The sequence below is a fragment of the Rutilus rutilus genome, assembly GCF_951802725.1.
Source record: "Rutilus rutilus genome assembly, chromosome: 3".
NCBI classification, from domain to species: Eukaryota; Metazoa; Chordata; class Actinopteri; order Cypriniformes; family Leuciscidae; genus Rutilus; species Rutilus rutilus.
Window position 1 is genome coordinate 17,925,921 of NC_140211.1, and position 17,802 is coordinate 17,943,722.

Below are 17,802 nucleotides of genomic sequence, written 5' to 3' on the forward strand. Positions count from 1 at the left end.
CCGCCTCAGTTCGGTGGGGTGGGGTAAGGGGGGAGCCGCTTGCACCCTGGCCGAATGCCGCCTCACTGCCTCCGCTATATAAACACACATTGGAAGCTCGCTGTACGACTCGAACTCACATTGAGAAACTGTATGTGAAGAGAGAGAGAGCTAGAGCGCAAGAGAGAGGTAGAGAGTGAAACCGCATCAGAAAAGGGCTAGCGAGACGCACTACAGTCATCTGAAGATTTTACTGCTCATAGGCATCAAACTTCGGAGGATTATTTCTTTCATTTATTTCTGCGTCTTCCTTATGACCATTACTTGAAATTGAGTGCATTTAAAGAGATTATATCGAGTTTTCCTGTAAAATATTTTTAAAATAATAACTAAAACCAATTTATTATTATTATTATTCAAAAAGTAATTAAAAGAGTTTGGGATTTAAAACAAAATTTCCAACTCAAGTTTGACAAGTTCACTCCAAATTTACATTTTTAATTTAAAATTCACGGGAATATTGGACAGCGATTTGCAAAATCTAAAATGATATTCAAACATTTAAGATCGATTTGTAATATCCAGCATTCTGTTAATTAAACACTTCAATTTATTCATTACAGAACTTTGTTGCGTTGCCTTTTGGTGAGAGAATCTGCTCAGCTATTTTAGCTTTTCAGAATAATTGTAGCAGCAAATCATATCTAACACAGCAAGTCACTCATATAGCCTACTCCTGAGAAGGCTTAACCACTGTAGTGCTCATCACTCCAAAGAGGTCTTTGAAAACAGCCCCCGGACGTTCACAGCCATGCTCTTCGAGAGTTTTGACCTGGTCTCGGCGCTGGCGACGCTGGCTGCGTGTTTAGTGTCCATGGCACTTCTTCTGGCCGTGTCCCAGCAGCTCTGGCAGCTGAGATGGACCGCAACACGGGACAAGAGCTGCAAGCTGCCCATGCCCAAGGGCTCCATGGGGTTCCCCATCATTGGAGAAACATGCCACTGGTTCTTTCAGGTAAGAGCTCCATCTCCTTGTGTCTTTCCAAGTTTCCAATCGCCTTGCTGTCGCACGCACACTGCTGAGGTGCGCGCCAAGCACCGCGGGTTCGTGCGTTCACCAGTGCATATAGTCTCCATGTAGGTAAATGGATTGTTAAAGACACATAAAGAGTAGGATAACGTCCACTAATGCTTTTCGCACGTGTGTGCTCGTGCGTAATATTGCGCGTTAAAAAGAGATTCCCACGTGTGCAATTTAATCCGTGCCATATTTCCATGGTGTTAATGAGCTGTCTGTTTTAGATAGCCGTCAGTTTTTGTTTCATACAGCCAGTACTCAATCCACGTGGAACAACCTGTTTGCGGCTGCCAAGAAAGCCGCGCTCAGTTCCAGAAATATTGTAGTCCTTGGCTTCCGATGCGCGCGAGAACACAGCCACTGAGCCCCGCTTGTCAAAGCGCGCATAAACTCTCCTTGGCGCCCGGGATGAGATTGATTGCGAGGGCAGGTAGTGTCGCGCTTTCATTGAGCTTCTGTGTAATTACGCACGCCGGTTACTCTAGAAGAGCCCGCGTGCTGTGAATGATACCGTGCCGTTCTGTCATAATACCCAGACAGCGCGTAGTGCGCATACTGTACATGCAGGGTATCTAAAAATCAGCCCAGTGGCCATAATATGTGTGTATGTGTGGTTTTTAAAAGTAGTTTATTACACGACCCTAAGCTGTAAAGGAAAAAAGGAAAAATCATAAATAAATGTCTTTCTATATTCAATCCATGGTGCGCACAGGGATGTTCCTGGACATTGGCTTGCAGTAGCTGGAGTGGGTTGCTTTAAACTGAGATTTTCTGAGATTCAATAGGGAGGAATGTCCTGGTCTGAGTGGTGTACAGATCAAATTCTCTGGTCAGGAATAGATTCTCCAAACTTGCTGGAAATCCAAAAGAGAATTTCCGTGCAGTTGGCAGGCTCTCTACAAAAACATACAGGCTTGACATCTCAGAGGTATATTTAAAATATAAAATGTATTTAAAATCAATAGGATTTGGACTGGTCCATTTGTGGCAAACTTGTCATTCCTTATTTCAACAGCTCAAGGCATGCAGGACTGCAAGGGGACTGAGAGCTGACATGCAAACGTGCAATTTGAATTGTTGATACTATATCTCTCTTTATTGTGCTTCTGAAAACATGCACTGCTTTTACACCATCCATGTATATCAATACATCTAAGACACCACAATTACTTTGTTGGTTAGCCCCTTTTTTTGGTTCATATATCTCTGTCTGTCGCCTCAAGACTCCGCGAAGCAGCAGCTGAATCCATAAGTGGGTCAAATCTGTGATTGACATAGATTTATGGACTTGGAGGAATCTAACTTTTTTGCGTTCTCTTGCTGTGTGTTTGCCGTTATGAATTATGAAATGATTTAGTATTTTGTCTGTGTGTGAATTTTTTCAGGTGACCACAAAAAATATCTGGTCAGAACCTTCTTACTTTGTCCCCTTCTCAACTGTTCTCCAAGTTGTGGCTGAAATGGAGCATAAAATTAACTAGGACTATGCCAGGGCCATTACTTTTTTTGCAGGCTGATTTAGTGAGTTATAGTGAGTTCAAATTGAACATTAAGATAATAATGATATCTATAAATTCATGAAGTCCTTAATGAATTATGCACTGGTTTGCAATAGTAGTGATAAGTCCTTGATATTGCACAGTTCACCCAGTGGGCAACCCTCCCTTACCCTTACCCCTACTGCACGTCTCCACCTTGACCCAAATCACTCCAGTCTGGGTGGCAATAAAGCCGCCCACCAGGGGGTCAAAAACACACCCACACCCTGGGACAAAGACTACACGGCTTGGGGCTCTGATCAGAATTCCAGAGAGCATGGCCTATACAGACCTGGGGGATTTAGGAACAGTTTTCCAGCATCCCCTCTCTCTCGCTTTCTGGCTCTCTCCTGGGGCTTGTCGGGATTAGCGAGCATGAAACGGGCATGACTGGCACCAGTGCGGTGTGGCCCCTTTTTCACCTCTGGAACGCACCACCAACCCCTCAAACAGCCTCTTGTCTGTAGGAACAGGGGACGGGGGGTGAAAGCGGAGGGGGCTTGGCAGCAGTAGTGGGAGGAGGAGGAAGGTAGGGGATAGAAAAGAGAAGAAAAGGGGGTCCCCGGGGTGAGCGCTCACACTGCACTGAACAACCATAATCTCTCTCCACAAAGTGTTTCCAGGTCAAAGGGGAGCCCATTCTCTCAGCTCGCCACATTTAGGTTCTTTGCGCTTAATTGTCTCGTGGGCTTTGCCGTTCGTTCGGCATTAAGCTAGATCATTTCTCTCTGGTCCCGATTGCTGATTCCAACTGCATTGCAGAAAATTCCCATATCTCCTCTCGTTTATGCATAGTCATGTGTCCCCAAGCACACCCTCTTTGGTGGGTACACCCAAGGGTGACTGATGGGACCTCAAGTCCTACTGCTTCTGCTCGCTCTTCCCGCCCTCTCTTTGCAGAAATGCTGTCTATACCCCAGTGGAGACAGGCCAATGCACACATCCTGAGAGATTCCAACGGGCTATTTCAGTAAATGGACATATTATCTATATATACGCTGAGACTGTGGGTCAACGTACGGAGAACTCCCCCCGCGCAGTTACCTGCCGCTCTGAACTAATAAACACAGCAGCCCCCAGACTAAGCCACACACACACATATATACAGAAGGATCTAAGGACAAGGGTCAGAATAATGAGTGATAGAAATAAAGAGCACGGAGCAAAACGATGTGCCAAGCTAAACTTGCCGTACACTTTTCAGATCCCCCTGCTCCATCTATCTTTCTTTTCTTCTCGTCTTTCTTTATGGCGGTCGTACGCTGAAGAAACACATCGGGGTGATTCAAACTGCATATGAAATTGCACCCCCAAGTCCCTCGCGTAGCACCCCTGTGTTTAGGTCAACCGTAGCTGATCTGAATAAATATAATTAAAAGGGTTTTTTGTGATTTTAATAAAGGGGTCATTTGTATAACATTTCCACTGGCACACAAAGGCTACATTTATGGAGCGGGAGGCTCGACTGGTGTCCAATTTACACAGAAATTTGTATTTTTAGTCCTGCGCACTCTGTGTGGAATGGGCCAGTGGAAAAAAAGAGGTCCTCTTTATTGCGCCCCCTTGTAAAATATCTGATAAATTTCTTTTCAAAATAAAATAAACTATTGAACGTGGTGAGTTAACCCTTTGACCGCCAGAGGCATAGAACAGGCATGTTTTGTGTGAGGTCGAACATCACACATTTGTTTAACTACTTTGAAATACAAGTATCTGTTATTCGTTTTGTCTGTTTGTTGTCTAATTCATTCGTATTTTAAGGCTTTAAATACGTCAAGGATAAAAGTGACAAAAACTATGCAGCTGCACGAGCTTCTGACACAGATGTTCTCCTCCCAAGAGCCCCAAGTGACGTTTGACATGTGTTTCGCGGTCCAAATGACTGTGGAAAGCTTTTCGGTCTTATCGCTGAAGATCATCCAACCTCAACCTCTAACAGAGTTCTTGAACCCAATCTACCTTCGCTCAAAACAAACAGGCTTTAATTTGAGTGACTGCCGATTTTACGTGGTTTTTAAGAAAATTAGCTCATACAACAAAGTAACTGTAACTGTAACCGTGCATGCGTGCAGAAGTGGACGGACGCACCGGCCGCATTCGTGTGTTTGACAGTGCAAGTAAGCTGCAGATTATTACCTCATTGCTTTTCCAGGGTGTGTGGAGATTTTGTGCGTCAGTGACCCTTTTGGGTTTTTTGTTTTATTTTCGTTCTTTGCACGTCTGAGCTTCTGTGGCCTTGTGAAATGAGGGAGGACATTTCTCACCTTCTAGCCAAATGACATCTGCACGGCCAAGCCCAGCGCGTTTGTCTCCACATTTTGCCTCACGACCTGTTCTGCTATTTCCAGCCCGGCGAGTCACTTTTCTATGAAGTAGACTGTGAACATTAAACCATTCTAATCACATTTTCTTTTGCTCACCTCACTGTCATTCACTTCCAAGCTAGAAAACCATGACATTTTCCCATCTTCTATCTGTCTTTTGTACTTTCCACTTGTACTACACAGGTCAGGACTGGATCCTTTCTGGCTGCCCTTCTGTGTACACTTGTTTAAGAGGGAACCGTTGGCCCCTACATGTGTAAATACACACATGTAGATGTGAGAAATGTATATGTGTTTTTGGTGATGTAGTGTGTGACCATACATTGCACGGTTTCACTACTCCGGGAGAGGTGGAAAAAAGGCCCTGGCCTGGTAAGGATGACAGCATGTGGTGTTTAAAATGGACGTTCTTGTTCCCAGAATGATCAAACACACCAAGTTCACGCAGGTTACACATGAAGTCAAAATAGAAATCGTCTGAAGGGGAAATATGACAGAACAAAGACCATAAACAAACATAATATAATACAAATTACAAGTTAACTTGTGCATAAATGTGTTTATACACAGAAATCAACAGAGGGAGAGAGTTAGCCAGTGCCCTCATGTTGGGGCATGTGTGAAAGACGGCCTTGTCCTGGGTCTGTCAGGTTAAAACCGGCTCCTTGCTTTCTCTCGTACTGACAGGTCCCACTGCTGAGGTGAGCACACACACAATCATCCATCATCACACAAACTCAGTTCTCACCATGTGGTGAAAGATACTACATTTATTTTCCCCCCTCTTCCCCTGCATTGCTTTTGGATGTGTGTGTGTGTGCATGTGGTTGTTCATGTCAGCATTACCTCTTGCCCTCACACTCACCTGATATGTGAAATCCTCAGTGTCTTTAAGTATTGCCTGGCTGTGAGCTGGCCAGCGACTATTTCTCTCACCCCACACACTGTGCACGCAGTGCCTGTGCCCCCTGTCTAACACCTGGCGAGGTCCCGGGATGCCGTGTGTCTGTTTGGCCATGGTCAGAGTTTCTCTAGGGGAAACTCCGGTCATGCTGTTTTAGAAAAACAATCTAAAAACATTTCTTATTGACTTTTCTGAAGTTCCGATTGGTCGCTTATGATTCTAGAATCTGGAATTCTTTCACCTCTTCCTGATGAGGAACCAAAAAAGGCTTTGGATATAATATAATCCCGCCAAAACTATAAAACCCAAAAACAGTCATTTGCTGGAAAAATATTGTGAACACTGAGAAAGAGAAGTGTGAAAGTGTGAAATATGGTTTAAGTTGTCCAGTACTGCAGGATTTACAGCCATATATTCTCCCACATGTTCAGCCAGGTCGGGTTAAACTTTCGCAGTTGAAAAAATGAGACTTAATCCCCTTTTGTCTGACCTTGTCTAACCTTAATGTGCATATATCTTGTTAGTTTGATTTTATAGTCTCACTATTTAACTAAGCTGATAATTTGTTGTAGGGTTTTAGGGGTACAAGCGGCTCATAAGACATTTGCTAAGTCTTCAGAGATCTCTGCCAGTCATGAGCTAAGTTTGTCATTTAAGGTCTCTGACAATATGGAAGTGCAAGCTCAAAGGCGAGAAGAGAGTATAAGAGCATGAGTGAGATCAAGCAAGATAAGTCCAGATGGAAAACTAAAGCATCCGCTGTCAGATGTTAGGATGACTTATGACAGATGTTTTTGCGTTATTAGATGTTTGGAAAAAAAATAAGAATGCAATGCATTTTAGATGACGTACATTTACATTCTTTATTATTTGCTGGCAATATGTTATTGATAATAAAAAGTTCAAGACCAAGACATCATTCATCATGAACTAATCTGTTTATTTGTTTATATATAGAGGTGAGAAACCCAGCCTCAGACCACAATTACACAAAAAGGGGTGGAACGCTTATTTGCCCATCTCAAAAGAGATTGGTTACTGGACTAACGGCACACAGGAAGGATGTTGGGAAGTGCTTGCCCTCAGAGTTAAAAGAAGCAATATGCACAGGGCCTGTCCCTTATATTTAAGACCAGGAGATGGTGGGAAAGTCAGTGTGACATGAGCTTCTCTGTCCATACATATATTCTGAAGAGGGTATTAAAGCTCCCGGAAATAAGCAGTTTGGATTTTATAATCTTTGCTCATGGGTTCTCAGGTCTGAACATAAGTAATATTAACATTTGAGCCGTAAATGTCATAAAAGCCCTCCATATGGAAATCTGTCAATGGTAATAGATAAATAAAAACATCAGCTACTTTTGAATGGCCATTAATGAAGAAAGCAGAAAGATGCATCTTGTTTGCAGAATGGTGTAGTTACGGCATCTACCAGCAGAGGCTAACTGGATTCTTGCATTTGCTCTATTCTTTTTTTCCTCTGTGATAGCTACTGGAATGAATTTACTTGTTGTTTAACCCCATGGTGTTTGTTTAAGTGTTTTTTGGTTTAAATACCCTGGTTGACTATTCGTTTCACATTTGGACTGAACAGGCATTAACACACAGAGGCATGCACATAGCATGCTGAGGTAAAGTGTATTCAGAGTAGTTTCTCTCAGCCAAACAGGAAAAAAGCCTTGCATGCTGCTAAATTTATCCCTGAAAATAAGAGTGCGAGTGTTGGAGTGTGCTTGATGAAACTGGTCACAAAATTTGGAAAGGGGAGGGGGGAGGGTGGCAAGGGGAGCAAACAGCTCTACTGCCACTTCCTGCCATGGGGTCAGTATGTGTGTGTGAGGCTGAGAGGTTACAGGCCGTCTTTATGTGCTCAGCAGAAGTCTCGAGGGCTAGAGACAATTACTGTGTGTGTTATACGGAGCAACTCACTCCAAAATCGTAGCGTTTTTATCATGTTTGTAACTACTGAACTGAACTTGAATGCGCTTGAATGACTATACAGGGTAAATTAGTTTTAATTTAGTACTGTGTAATGCATTAAATTATGTACATACAGCATCAAAGTTGCAAAATTTCAGTCAGGCAGATGTTATGGCTACACTTAAAGCATGGGCATGAGACACTATTCAGGTTTATGTGTTCTGCCCTGAGAAAGCCTGAAGTGTGTTGCTGTAACACTTTAAACGTCACATTCAGGTTTTTGGGGTAATCACTCTGCTTGTTCTTACATTTTAGAGGTTAAGGGGTGAAAGGTGAAAGTTTGCAGTGTATGTACTGGATTCCTCGCTGATTAGCACATTCAGACACACCAGCTTCTCAGAGCTAATGGCTGCGCTCATATACTCATTAGATCATTTCTCTTAGCAAAGACTCTGATCCTAAAGGCTAAGCTTGAGCCCCTTCTCAGCTAAAGCTAACCTAACTGCATAAAGAATGCTGTGAATGGGACCCATATGCCCTTACAATACAAAAACAAACAAGTTGGCTAATCCCACAAGGCTAACACCCTTCATTCCAAGTACTTATTAGCCCTAACACCTCATTACCTCTGTAATATTCAGACAGAAATCTCTTAGCCTACAGTGTTGTGCTCAATTTAAAGTGTTATTGCTAGGCTAAAGGTTAATCATTCAATTGGAACTACAAAGGTAAAAATGCTTTTCAGTTTATGGTAGAAAACTGACGGCTGTGGTTGGCAGAAAAAGCGCAGCGACAATGTTTCGGGTATGAGGGTGACACCATACTTTTCTAATGTACTAAAATCATAATATTTACAATATTGTACAGTACTGAACAGTATTGTCTTCTGAAAATGAATTAAAAGGTAAATTATACTCCTGAAATATTTAATTTTATATAATATATATATATATAATTAAAAAAGATATATAATTAATAATATTTAAAATATAATTGATAACATCATTTTTTACATACAGTTCACCAATTAACATCAAATGAAATGTATCTGGTCCATTTAGCAAATATGACACTCTAATATAACACAATTTTAACTGTAAACAACATTTTGCATTCAAACATTTTGTCTACTCCACTATTAAATGCCTCTGAGTATCTGCAACTCATGTATTTTCTTCTTTTTTTGCTTCTCTTTTTCAGGGTGCAGGTTTCCATGCATCAAGGAGGCAGAAGTATGGGAACGTATTCAAGACCCACCTGCTCGGGCGGCCACTGATCCGGGTGACGGGGGCAGAGAATGTGCGTAAAGTTCTGATGGGAGAGCACAGCCTGGTCACTGTGGACTGGCCCCAAAGCACCAGCACTCTACTGGGTCCCAACAGTCTGGCCAACTCTATAGGAGACATCCACCGCAAAAGGAGAAAGGTCCATATCCAGTTGTTTACTACTCAAATATAGTTTTATTATGTGTGGGAACCATCCTTATCTCCTAATGGATGGTTTTTGTGTGCTCCGTTTCCCTGCCTTGCCAATGAAAAATGTTTTGAATTAGTGAAAGGACAAAACAGAGAGTAAGAATGAGAGATGGAGTGAAAGAAAAAAGATAGAAGGTCAAATGGAAATGGTCTGCCATCCATAGGTCCAGATTTGGAGATAGCTACCCACAATGCCTTGCTCCTCTGTTACGCAGAACAGTCTGCTCACAATGACCACATGGAGGATTACGCTCATAACTAGCTTCTCCTCAAATCCAACCCATTGTTCTGGGACAAAATAGCTTTTTTGTAGACCGTGGTCCTCTTCAGTCACTTGGAGGCTTGAGTTTCACCCCACACACCTGTTCCATTGAAGGGTCAGCAAGGTGTAATCAGTCTGGTTAATCCTCCAGGTCCCGGGCCTCATGCAAACTCCCTAATGGCTGCTAATTAGTCAGCCTGCTTCAGACGGACAAAGACCGCCTTATGGACCCCCTTCAACCATGTTCCAATGTCCCGCTTTGCACACTAATGTCATAAGTGTATTTTCGTTTGTTTTTCAACCTCTCTGGAAATGTACAGAATTCCATATTTGTGACTGGATGGGTACTTTCATCAACAAGTTCTGCCCCTAAGCCCTCTGGGACATCCCGATCTGCCCCTTTGAAGACTATTGCTACACATTTACACATACTAGAGAGATGCTGGGTGCAAGTATTGGATCCAAATGGCCACAAGATCTCTGGATGTAGCTAGTGACAACTGCATAGAATATGACAAGTTCAATTTAATGTTAAACTGGCTTTGTGTCACTAACAAGATGCACAACAGTTCACTAATTAATATTAGATACAACCAAATCAGACCTCAAAAAGTAGCCAGAGAGCAGTAGACCCATCAAACAGTGGTTTTGGTAGGAATTTGGTAGAATTTATTAGGTTGTCCAGTAGAGGGCACAGGATCTTAATTCTACACTCACCTGCCTACACCAAAGTGCTCTCCCTGTGAATGAGAGATTTTGTTTTAGTCAGCGGGGGAGAGAAAGAGAGAGAGAGAGAGAGAGAGAGAGAATGGAAAAGTAGAGAGAAGTGTAAAGAAAGTGAATGGTTTGGGGGAGAGAATAAAGAGGTCTTTACATTCTGGTCAAACCAGCAGCTTTGAGCAGTTTCATATAATTTAAGACATATGGAAATTATTAGGGTGGGGGAGTTTTAAAAGGCCGTGTGTGTATGTGTGTGTGGAAAGTGCAGTACAAGAAGTCACGTTTTGTAATGAAGACAGGCGGCTGTTTTTTTTTTCCAGTAGTGTTCTAAATCCTGTATAATAGGGACTGGCATTAGTGGAGCTTGACTGACGTCTGTCTACTACGCAAGGAATCGCAATAGGAAAATAGTAACCTTCAAAATTCCCAAACCAATAAGCAGTATAAATATGGTGTAATATTTCTATATTAGTGTATGGTTAGTAGCTAAGAGAGATGTGTGATGCAAACATGCTTGTAGCCACTCGTTTTTTTTCCTCCACACATGTGAACCGCTGTGACGTACCAGAAAAAGAGTAGATGTTAGTATTGTAGTAACATGGACAGATCACTGGAGGTTTTATATACAGGGAGACGGACTAAGTATAAATAGATATGAAATAGGATTTTAATAACTAAATGATATACTAACAGCCCGCTAATTGTTAGAGATAGAGAAGAACAGCACGGAAAGGAGACATGAAGAAATGGGCCTTGGCAAAAGAAAGTCAGACGTGAGGAGAGACAGGAGGAGGACACACAAGTCTCCGCCCTCTTCTCTTTACTACTGGAAAAAAAGCGGGGCGGAGACGAGGTATTTGGAACGAGATGGCATATAAAAAGTGCTATTGTTAGTCGTGGAACATGGATGTTATTTCACTAAACAAACCAGCACAACTGAAGCACATTAGAAATGCGCTGCTGCAGCCAGGAAAATCTTACCTTCGCCTTTCACCCTCACTGCTGATGCAGAGGGAAACACTCACAGATATTCTGAGAGAGAGGTGGAGGTATAGGTGAGTGGCAGTTAAGAGTATGAGAAGGTCAAAAATAGTGAGGACTTCAGAATTAATGAGAATGTTTCATGCTTCATATTATTAGACAAATAAGCTTGGCCTTTAAGTCCCGACTGTGGCTTCAGGATAATATTTTCATGACATTTCTTGCCTGTAGAGCACAGATGTGCTGTTCTGTGACGGTTGATGTGATTCATGGGCCAGCTGCATTGTGGGAAGTGTAGTTCAGCAAATGCAGGTTCCTAAAGCAAATGTTTAGCGCTTTTGGAACAGTACGTCTACTGTCAGATAGTGTCACATATATAGACAGGTTCACAAACCTACATGTTTTTGGAAGCCGATCCCTTCCACTGCTCTCTAGATCATTTTCTAAGTGTATTTGGTCAAATACATCCCTCTTATGAAGATCAGATCCAGTTTTGAGCTAAATCATTTTATAAAACCAACAACTCATCGCAAAACAATTTATCATGTCAGCAGACAGCAGACTGACCGCACTTTCACTTGTGTTTCTCAGATCTTCGCTAAAGTCTTCAGTCATGAGGCTCTGGAGAGCTACTTGCCCAAGATCCAGCTGGTCATTCAGGAAAACCTGCGGGTGTGGAGCTCCAATCCTGAGCCCATCAACGTGTACCGTGAGTCCCAGCGGCTCTCCTTCCACATGGCGGTGCGTGTGCTCCTGGGTTTCCGCGTCTCTGAAGAGGAGATGTGCAGTCTTTTCCAGACTTTCCAGGATTTTGTGGAGAACGTTTTTAGCCTTCCCATCGACCTGCCGTTTAGTGGTTATAGGAAGGTAAAATGTCAATATGTATTGTCTAAATCGCTTGAAAATAGAGGAATGGATTAGATTGTCTCTGTGTATTAGGTACACAGAGATAAATCAATACTAATAAACTTCAATTAATGAACTTGTTTTGTGTGTTTACAGGGTATTCGCGCAAGAGACTCACTCCAGAAAAGCATAGAAAAAGCCATCAGAGAGAAACCACTCCACACACAGGGGAAAGATTACACCGATGCTCTTGATGTGCTTCTAGAAAGCGCCAAGGAGAACAACACAGAGCTTACGATGCAGGAGCTGAAGGTGAGCGTAGCACCATTAGCTATGCTTCATATTTTTATGTGCATTTTGGGATATTGCATAAAAAAAACACTAGATGGAAACGGCAAAATGCACTGAAATACTAAAAATGCGCAGAAAAAAACGTATGGGCTCAATTGAGGCAGATCCATTTTTTATCCGATAAGAAGACATGCGCATAAACTACGATGGAAACACATTTACCAAATAAATCTATCAATGCACAACAAATAACTCGCATGAATGATTTGGTTTAATTCACTCAGCTGAACGGGCAAGGAAGGCAAACAAAACTGACAACAAGCGCGCACACATAACATCCATAGAAGGACAACACCAGACAAAGAACATGAGAAACACTTGGGTATATACTCAAGGGGAGATTGGCGAAAAAAGACACACCTGGGAACAATCAACAAGAAAACTACAAAGGACTACAAAACATGGCACAGAACAGGAAATAACATAAGTCCACATAAGACAAGGGGAACACAAGACAGGAATCATGACACCAGGAAGTGGCGATTTTGTTCGCTTTAACACATGAGATGCAAACAGTGCTTTATTCACAAATGTTTTATGCGATATTTCAATTTTAAAGTTAAATTCGCAACTTTGGATGGAAACATAGCTACAGCTTTGTTCCAAAACATAATTTTAAGGCCTCATATGCACGCTTTCCTTTGTGAAATAATTTTTTTTTATTAAAAATCATGATATTTAAAACAAACATAGTGAATAAAACTTAATTGATCAGTTACTGTGAGGTGAGAATTTTTTTAATTATAAACATACAGCTATGTGATACTGAAACCTATTCATGAATTGTTTCATCAGACTGTTGGTGTTGTTTTTGCTTCATGTCATCAGTGTAGCAACATACTAATGTCAAATTCCATGGGAAATCAAATTTGAGCTCCTCTTGTGCACTTTGCCTATTGAACGCTATTTGTGCCGTGTGAGAGTGACTGTTAAGATGGTTGTAGTGCATGTAGGGTGTTTCAAGTTAGTCACTAAAGAGTTTCCCTTCTGTTAGAATGCTTTCTCAGAAGGTAGCTGCCTATAGGCAGTAGAAAGCAAGGCAGCTCACTAGATGCTGGAGCCTGTTAAAAATAGAGTAGCCTCCTAGTCTGTACAGTAGTGGACGTCTTTGTCACAATGTGCCAATCACCAAACAAAGACACATTTCAAGACAATTTGAGATGGCATGTCTATTTAATGCTATACATTACATATCCATAAAACTGTTCATGGATTTCACCACACAGTCATCCTTCCAGTCTCTTTCTACTGATCATTTCCTTTTCACCAGATGATTTTGTTTTCATTGTGAGGTCAACTTGTGATTACTTGATTACATATTAAAGCAAAAAAGGAAGTCAACACTTTGATTTTGAGAGGCTAACAGTGACTCTCTGACAGCACACTTTACCCACTGACTGCTCTCTTTATTTCTCATCTCTCTCCTGCTCAGTTCTCTTGTGTCATGCCCAAACCGGGATGACAGACATTTAATGATACAGATAATAGTAAATAAATGCTTCCCTGTAGGCTATTGTTGCCTGGTTATTCCGCTCAGCTCAGAGGTTTTAGCTTTTTTTTTTTTCTAAGGTACATGTGTAGTCTCCTCAGACAGTGGTGGCAGGAGTGGCTCCCAGGCCTGTCAACACCAACTCACTGGCAAGCAGTTAAAAAGGGAGGGAGAGAGAGAGAGAGAAAAAAAGAAACCTGTGTAAGATGGCAGCCAAACCTCAAAGAAAAAAGAAGAGAGGAGGAAAGAAAAGAAATAAAGAAGCTGCGTCCTAAGAATTTAGAAAAAGTCAGACTGCGGTGAAGTAGCTGCATGACTAGAGACAATATTATATATACAATAACACTTTAGATTAGGGAACACATATTTATATTAATTAGGAGTTTTCCCTCAATAAACTCTTAATTTCTGCTTATTGATAGTAAATAACTTAATTGTTGTAGTGGCTATGTTTAGGTATGGGGTAGGGTTAAGGGATCTAGAATATGGTCATGCAGAATAAGGCATTTATATGCACTTTATAAGTTTTAATAAACAGTCAATATGCTAGTAATATGCATGCTAAACAACTAGTTAATGATGAATAGTGTTCCCTAATCTAAAGTGTTACAAGTTTTAAATCATTAAATAACCCTGAACATTTTTGTTTTGATAATAAAAAAATTTCTTGTTTCATATAATCATAATTATAATCATATTATAATGATTTCTGAAGGATCATGTGATACTGAAGACTGGAGTAATTATGCTGAAAATTTAGCTTCGCCATCATTCTAATAATATTTCACAATATTACAGTTTTTTTTACTGTATTTTTGATCAAATAAAAGCAGCCATAGCGAGCGTAAAGGTCATTTAAAAAAGCATAACAAATCCTGCTGACCCCAAATAGTATCACTGAAGACATTTAACCAATTCAATATGACAGACATGACTTTCTGCAAAGTTTTACAACAGCAATCAAACACAAATCATCAATAACAATGTAAATGTGCCAGAAGTGTCAAATATCTTCGACTAGCTACCATATATCAGTGTCATTTAGTTGAGTCACATCAACTTCTCTCTTTCTCCCTCAGGAGTCCACAATTGAGCTGATCTTCGCTGCTTTTGCCACTACAGCCAGCGCCAGCACGTCTCTGATCATGCAACTGTTGAAACACCCTCCAGTGCTGGAGAAGCTGCGTGAGGAGCTGAGGAGTTGCGGCCTGCTGCACGACGGCTGCCTATGCCAGGGTGAACTACGCTTGGACAGCATCGTTAGCCTCAAGTACCTGGACTGCGTGATCAAAGAGGTCCTGCGTCTCTTTGCCCCCGTGTCCGGAGGTTATCGCATTGCCACGCAGACCTTTGAGCTTGATGTGAGTTGTTGTGGATTTGCAGCTACTTTCACCCAAGAATTTACATTTTCTCATCATTATCCTTATGTCTTTCCTTATATGTATGCCTTAATTTCTTAATTGGGAAACAAAAAAAGATGTTTTGAAAAATGTCTCAGTGGTTTGTGTCCATACAATGAAAGTCGAGTGTTGTTTGGACCACGGCGTTCTTTAAAATATCAGAGAAGAAAGTCATACAGGTTTTGTAAATGATGTCAGAATTCTCTTTTTTGGGTGAACAATGTTTGTAACATTTTGTATTGATGTTAATCTAATCTATTTTTTATCATTCTAACCATTATTTTAGTTTATTTGTGTACTATCATAGTATGTATTAGTGTTGTCAAATTGATTAATCGCATCTAACATAAAAGTTTGTGTATATATGTATGTGTGTGTATATGTATATATACTCACACATATTATATTATTTATATTTATTTCAATTTTAGTTTTAGTAATTTTACTACAATTTAAACGTCAATTTATTTCAGTTAGTTGCCAAGGCAACATTTTTAAAGTTTTTCCTATATATATTTATTTTTATTTTGAATAGTTTGAAAAGCTTTAGGTTTAGTTAACAGTAACAACACTTCTTCTAACCTCATTTTTTGTCCGTCTCTCAGGGTGTACAGGTACCTAAAGGTTGGAGTGTCATGTACAGCATCCGCGACACCCACGACACCTCAGCTGTGTTCAAGGACGTGGAGGCCTTTGACCCAGACCGGTTCAGCCCAGAGCGTAGTGAGGATCGCGAGGGCCGCTTCCACTACCTGCCCTTCGGCGGCGGCGTTCGCTCCTGCCTCGGCAAGCAGCTGGCCACTCTTTTCCTCAAACTCCTGGCAGTGGAGCTGGCCGGAGGGAGTCGCTTCGAGCTGGCCACGCGGACATTCCCACGCTTGATTTCGGTCCCCGTGGTACACCCCACCGATGGCCTTCGCGTAAAATTCTTCGGCCTCGACTCCAACCAGAACCAGATCATGGCCAAGCCGAAAAACACGCTAGATGCCACCGTGTGACAGACCGAGAACTAACAGACTTCATATTTGGAGCTGTCACCTGAAGTTCTGTAAAAGACTCTCATTTGCCAAAAATGTATAGTCTATCATTTGTAAAGAAGTATATCATAAATATATAAATTTAACTGAACGTATTGCTACATCAGGAGAGCACAAGAGGAAGGTTTCAGAAAAGAAGACAGATCCGGAGGGGTTAAAGGGACAGTCATATAAGCCGATGTAGATTTCACAGGGTATGGCCAGTTCTGCTTTAACCAGCGCAGGACGGCTCTGGAGGAATCAGTCTTGAAATAGTTTGAGATGAGTGTTTTTTGTTTGTGTGCAAGTGTCTGGATGCTGAGTTCATTTATATGTATATACAGTATGTGTGGTTTGTGTGTGTGTGTGTGTGTGTGTGTGTAAATACACTACATGTTTTTCTCGTGCAAATGTGTGCGCGTGCCTGTTTGCGTGCGTGGACAGGTTGTTATTCAGCTAAGGTATTAGCAGTTAGAGTAGGCAGTAAACTAGAATGAATGGGATGACTGTGTAATTTACTCAGGTGTGTTAGCAGTACAGAAGGAGCTTTCAGACTAACCCAGTACTTGTTATACATGCTCTGTACATAAGTGACAATTCATAATATTCTTTTTAAGAGAGCGTGAAAAGGAGGCGAGAGATGAAGAGAGATATAACTAGACAGAGACTATGAGAGAAAATTAACCTGTGCAGGCTCTCAAAACAAGCTATAGAGGGAATGAGGGACTCATTCCTGCTGCAAATTTTTATATCTGAAGACATTTATGAAAAAAAAAGTATGTCGTAAACTGTCGTATATGCTGCTTTGGGAGTCGCTTTTTATTTATATGATGGAGCAGAGTGCCAACTGACCTCTGCTGCTCCACATCAATATATGAAGAAATTATACTGAACATACAGTAGATGGTGGTGGAACGGAGTGGACAATCATCAGTCATTCACTCTATAAACCACCAATCAGGAGAGTTTTCTTGAGATGCCTCTGAAGGGACTTTAAAAGCAGTTGAGTGAGAGGCAATAGGATTCCCCAGTGCGGGTTCTTCTTTCACTTCCTCTACATGCCACGCAAAGGACTTTTCTTTGATAAAATATGCCACTGATCTTTTTTTTTTTTTTTTTTTATGAATTAATGAATGGATTAATTAAAATAATGTCTGCTGCTTTCAGTGTACCATTTTTCGAACAGAGAGTAGATCGCTACCTTCAGCTACAGTTTTGCTATTTCTAAGCAAATGTGAGTGCACAAGGAATTTCACCAATTAGAAAGCCATGGGTAAAGCATATTTGCATTGTCTAATATCCTAATATTCTTGCTATTAATATTATTATTGTAATAAATCTTATTTTAAGTGCTATTTTTGTTATATTTCAGAATAGAGTTCTAGTATAAGTAAAGTCTGTTGGTAAATACTGTTCTATTTAGAATGATATGGATTTCAGTTATACTATATTGTACACTGTTTAAATGTTAATATGGTTTTTATGTTATTGTAATAATTATAATTTTTGGTTATCATTA

General features: G+C 41.0%; 1 protein-coding gene across 1 annotated transcript; it reads left to right on the forward strand.

Annotated features, from left to right (window-relative positions):
* The first annotated feature begins 667 nt into the window (after window positions 1-667).
* Window positions 668-16,945, forward strand: cyp26b1 (cytochrome P450, family 26, subfamily b, polypeptide 1). The gene is made up of 6 exons (XM_084405343.1): window positions 668-994; window positions 8,944-9,168; window positions 11,773-12,048; window positions 12,184-12,339; window positions 14,947-15,228; window positions 15,873-16,945. Exons 1-6 carry the CDS (start codon window positions 791-793, stop codon window positions 16,263-16,265), a joined length of 1,536 nt encoding a protein of 511 aa, XP_084261469.1. The 5' UTR covers window positions 668-790; the 3' UTR covers window positions 16,266-16,945.
* Window positions 16,946-17,802: the final 857 nt, after the last annotated feature.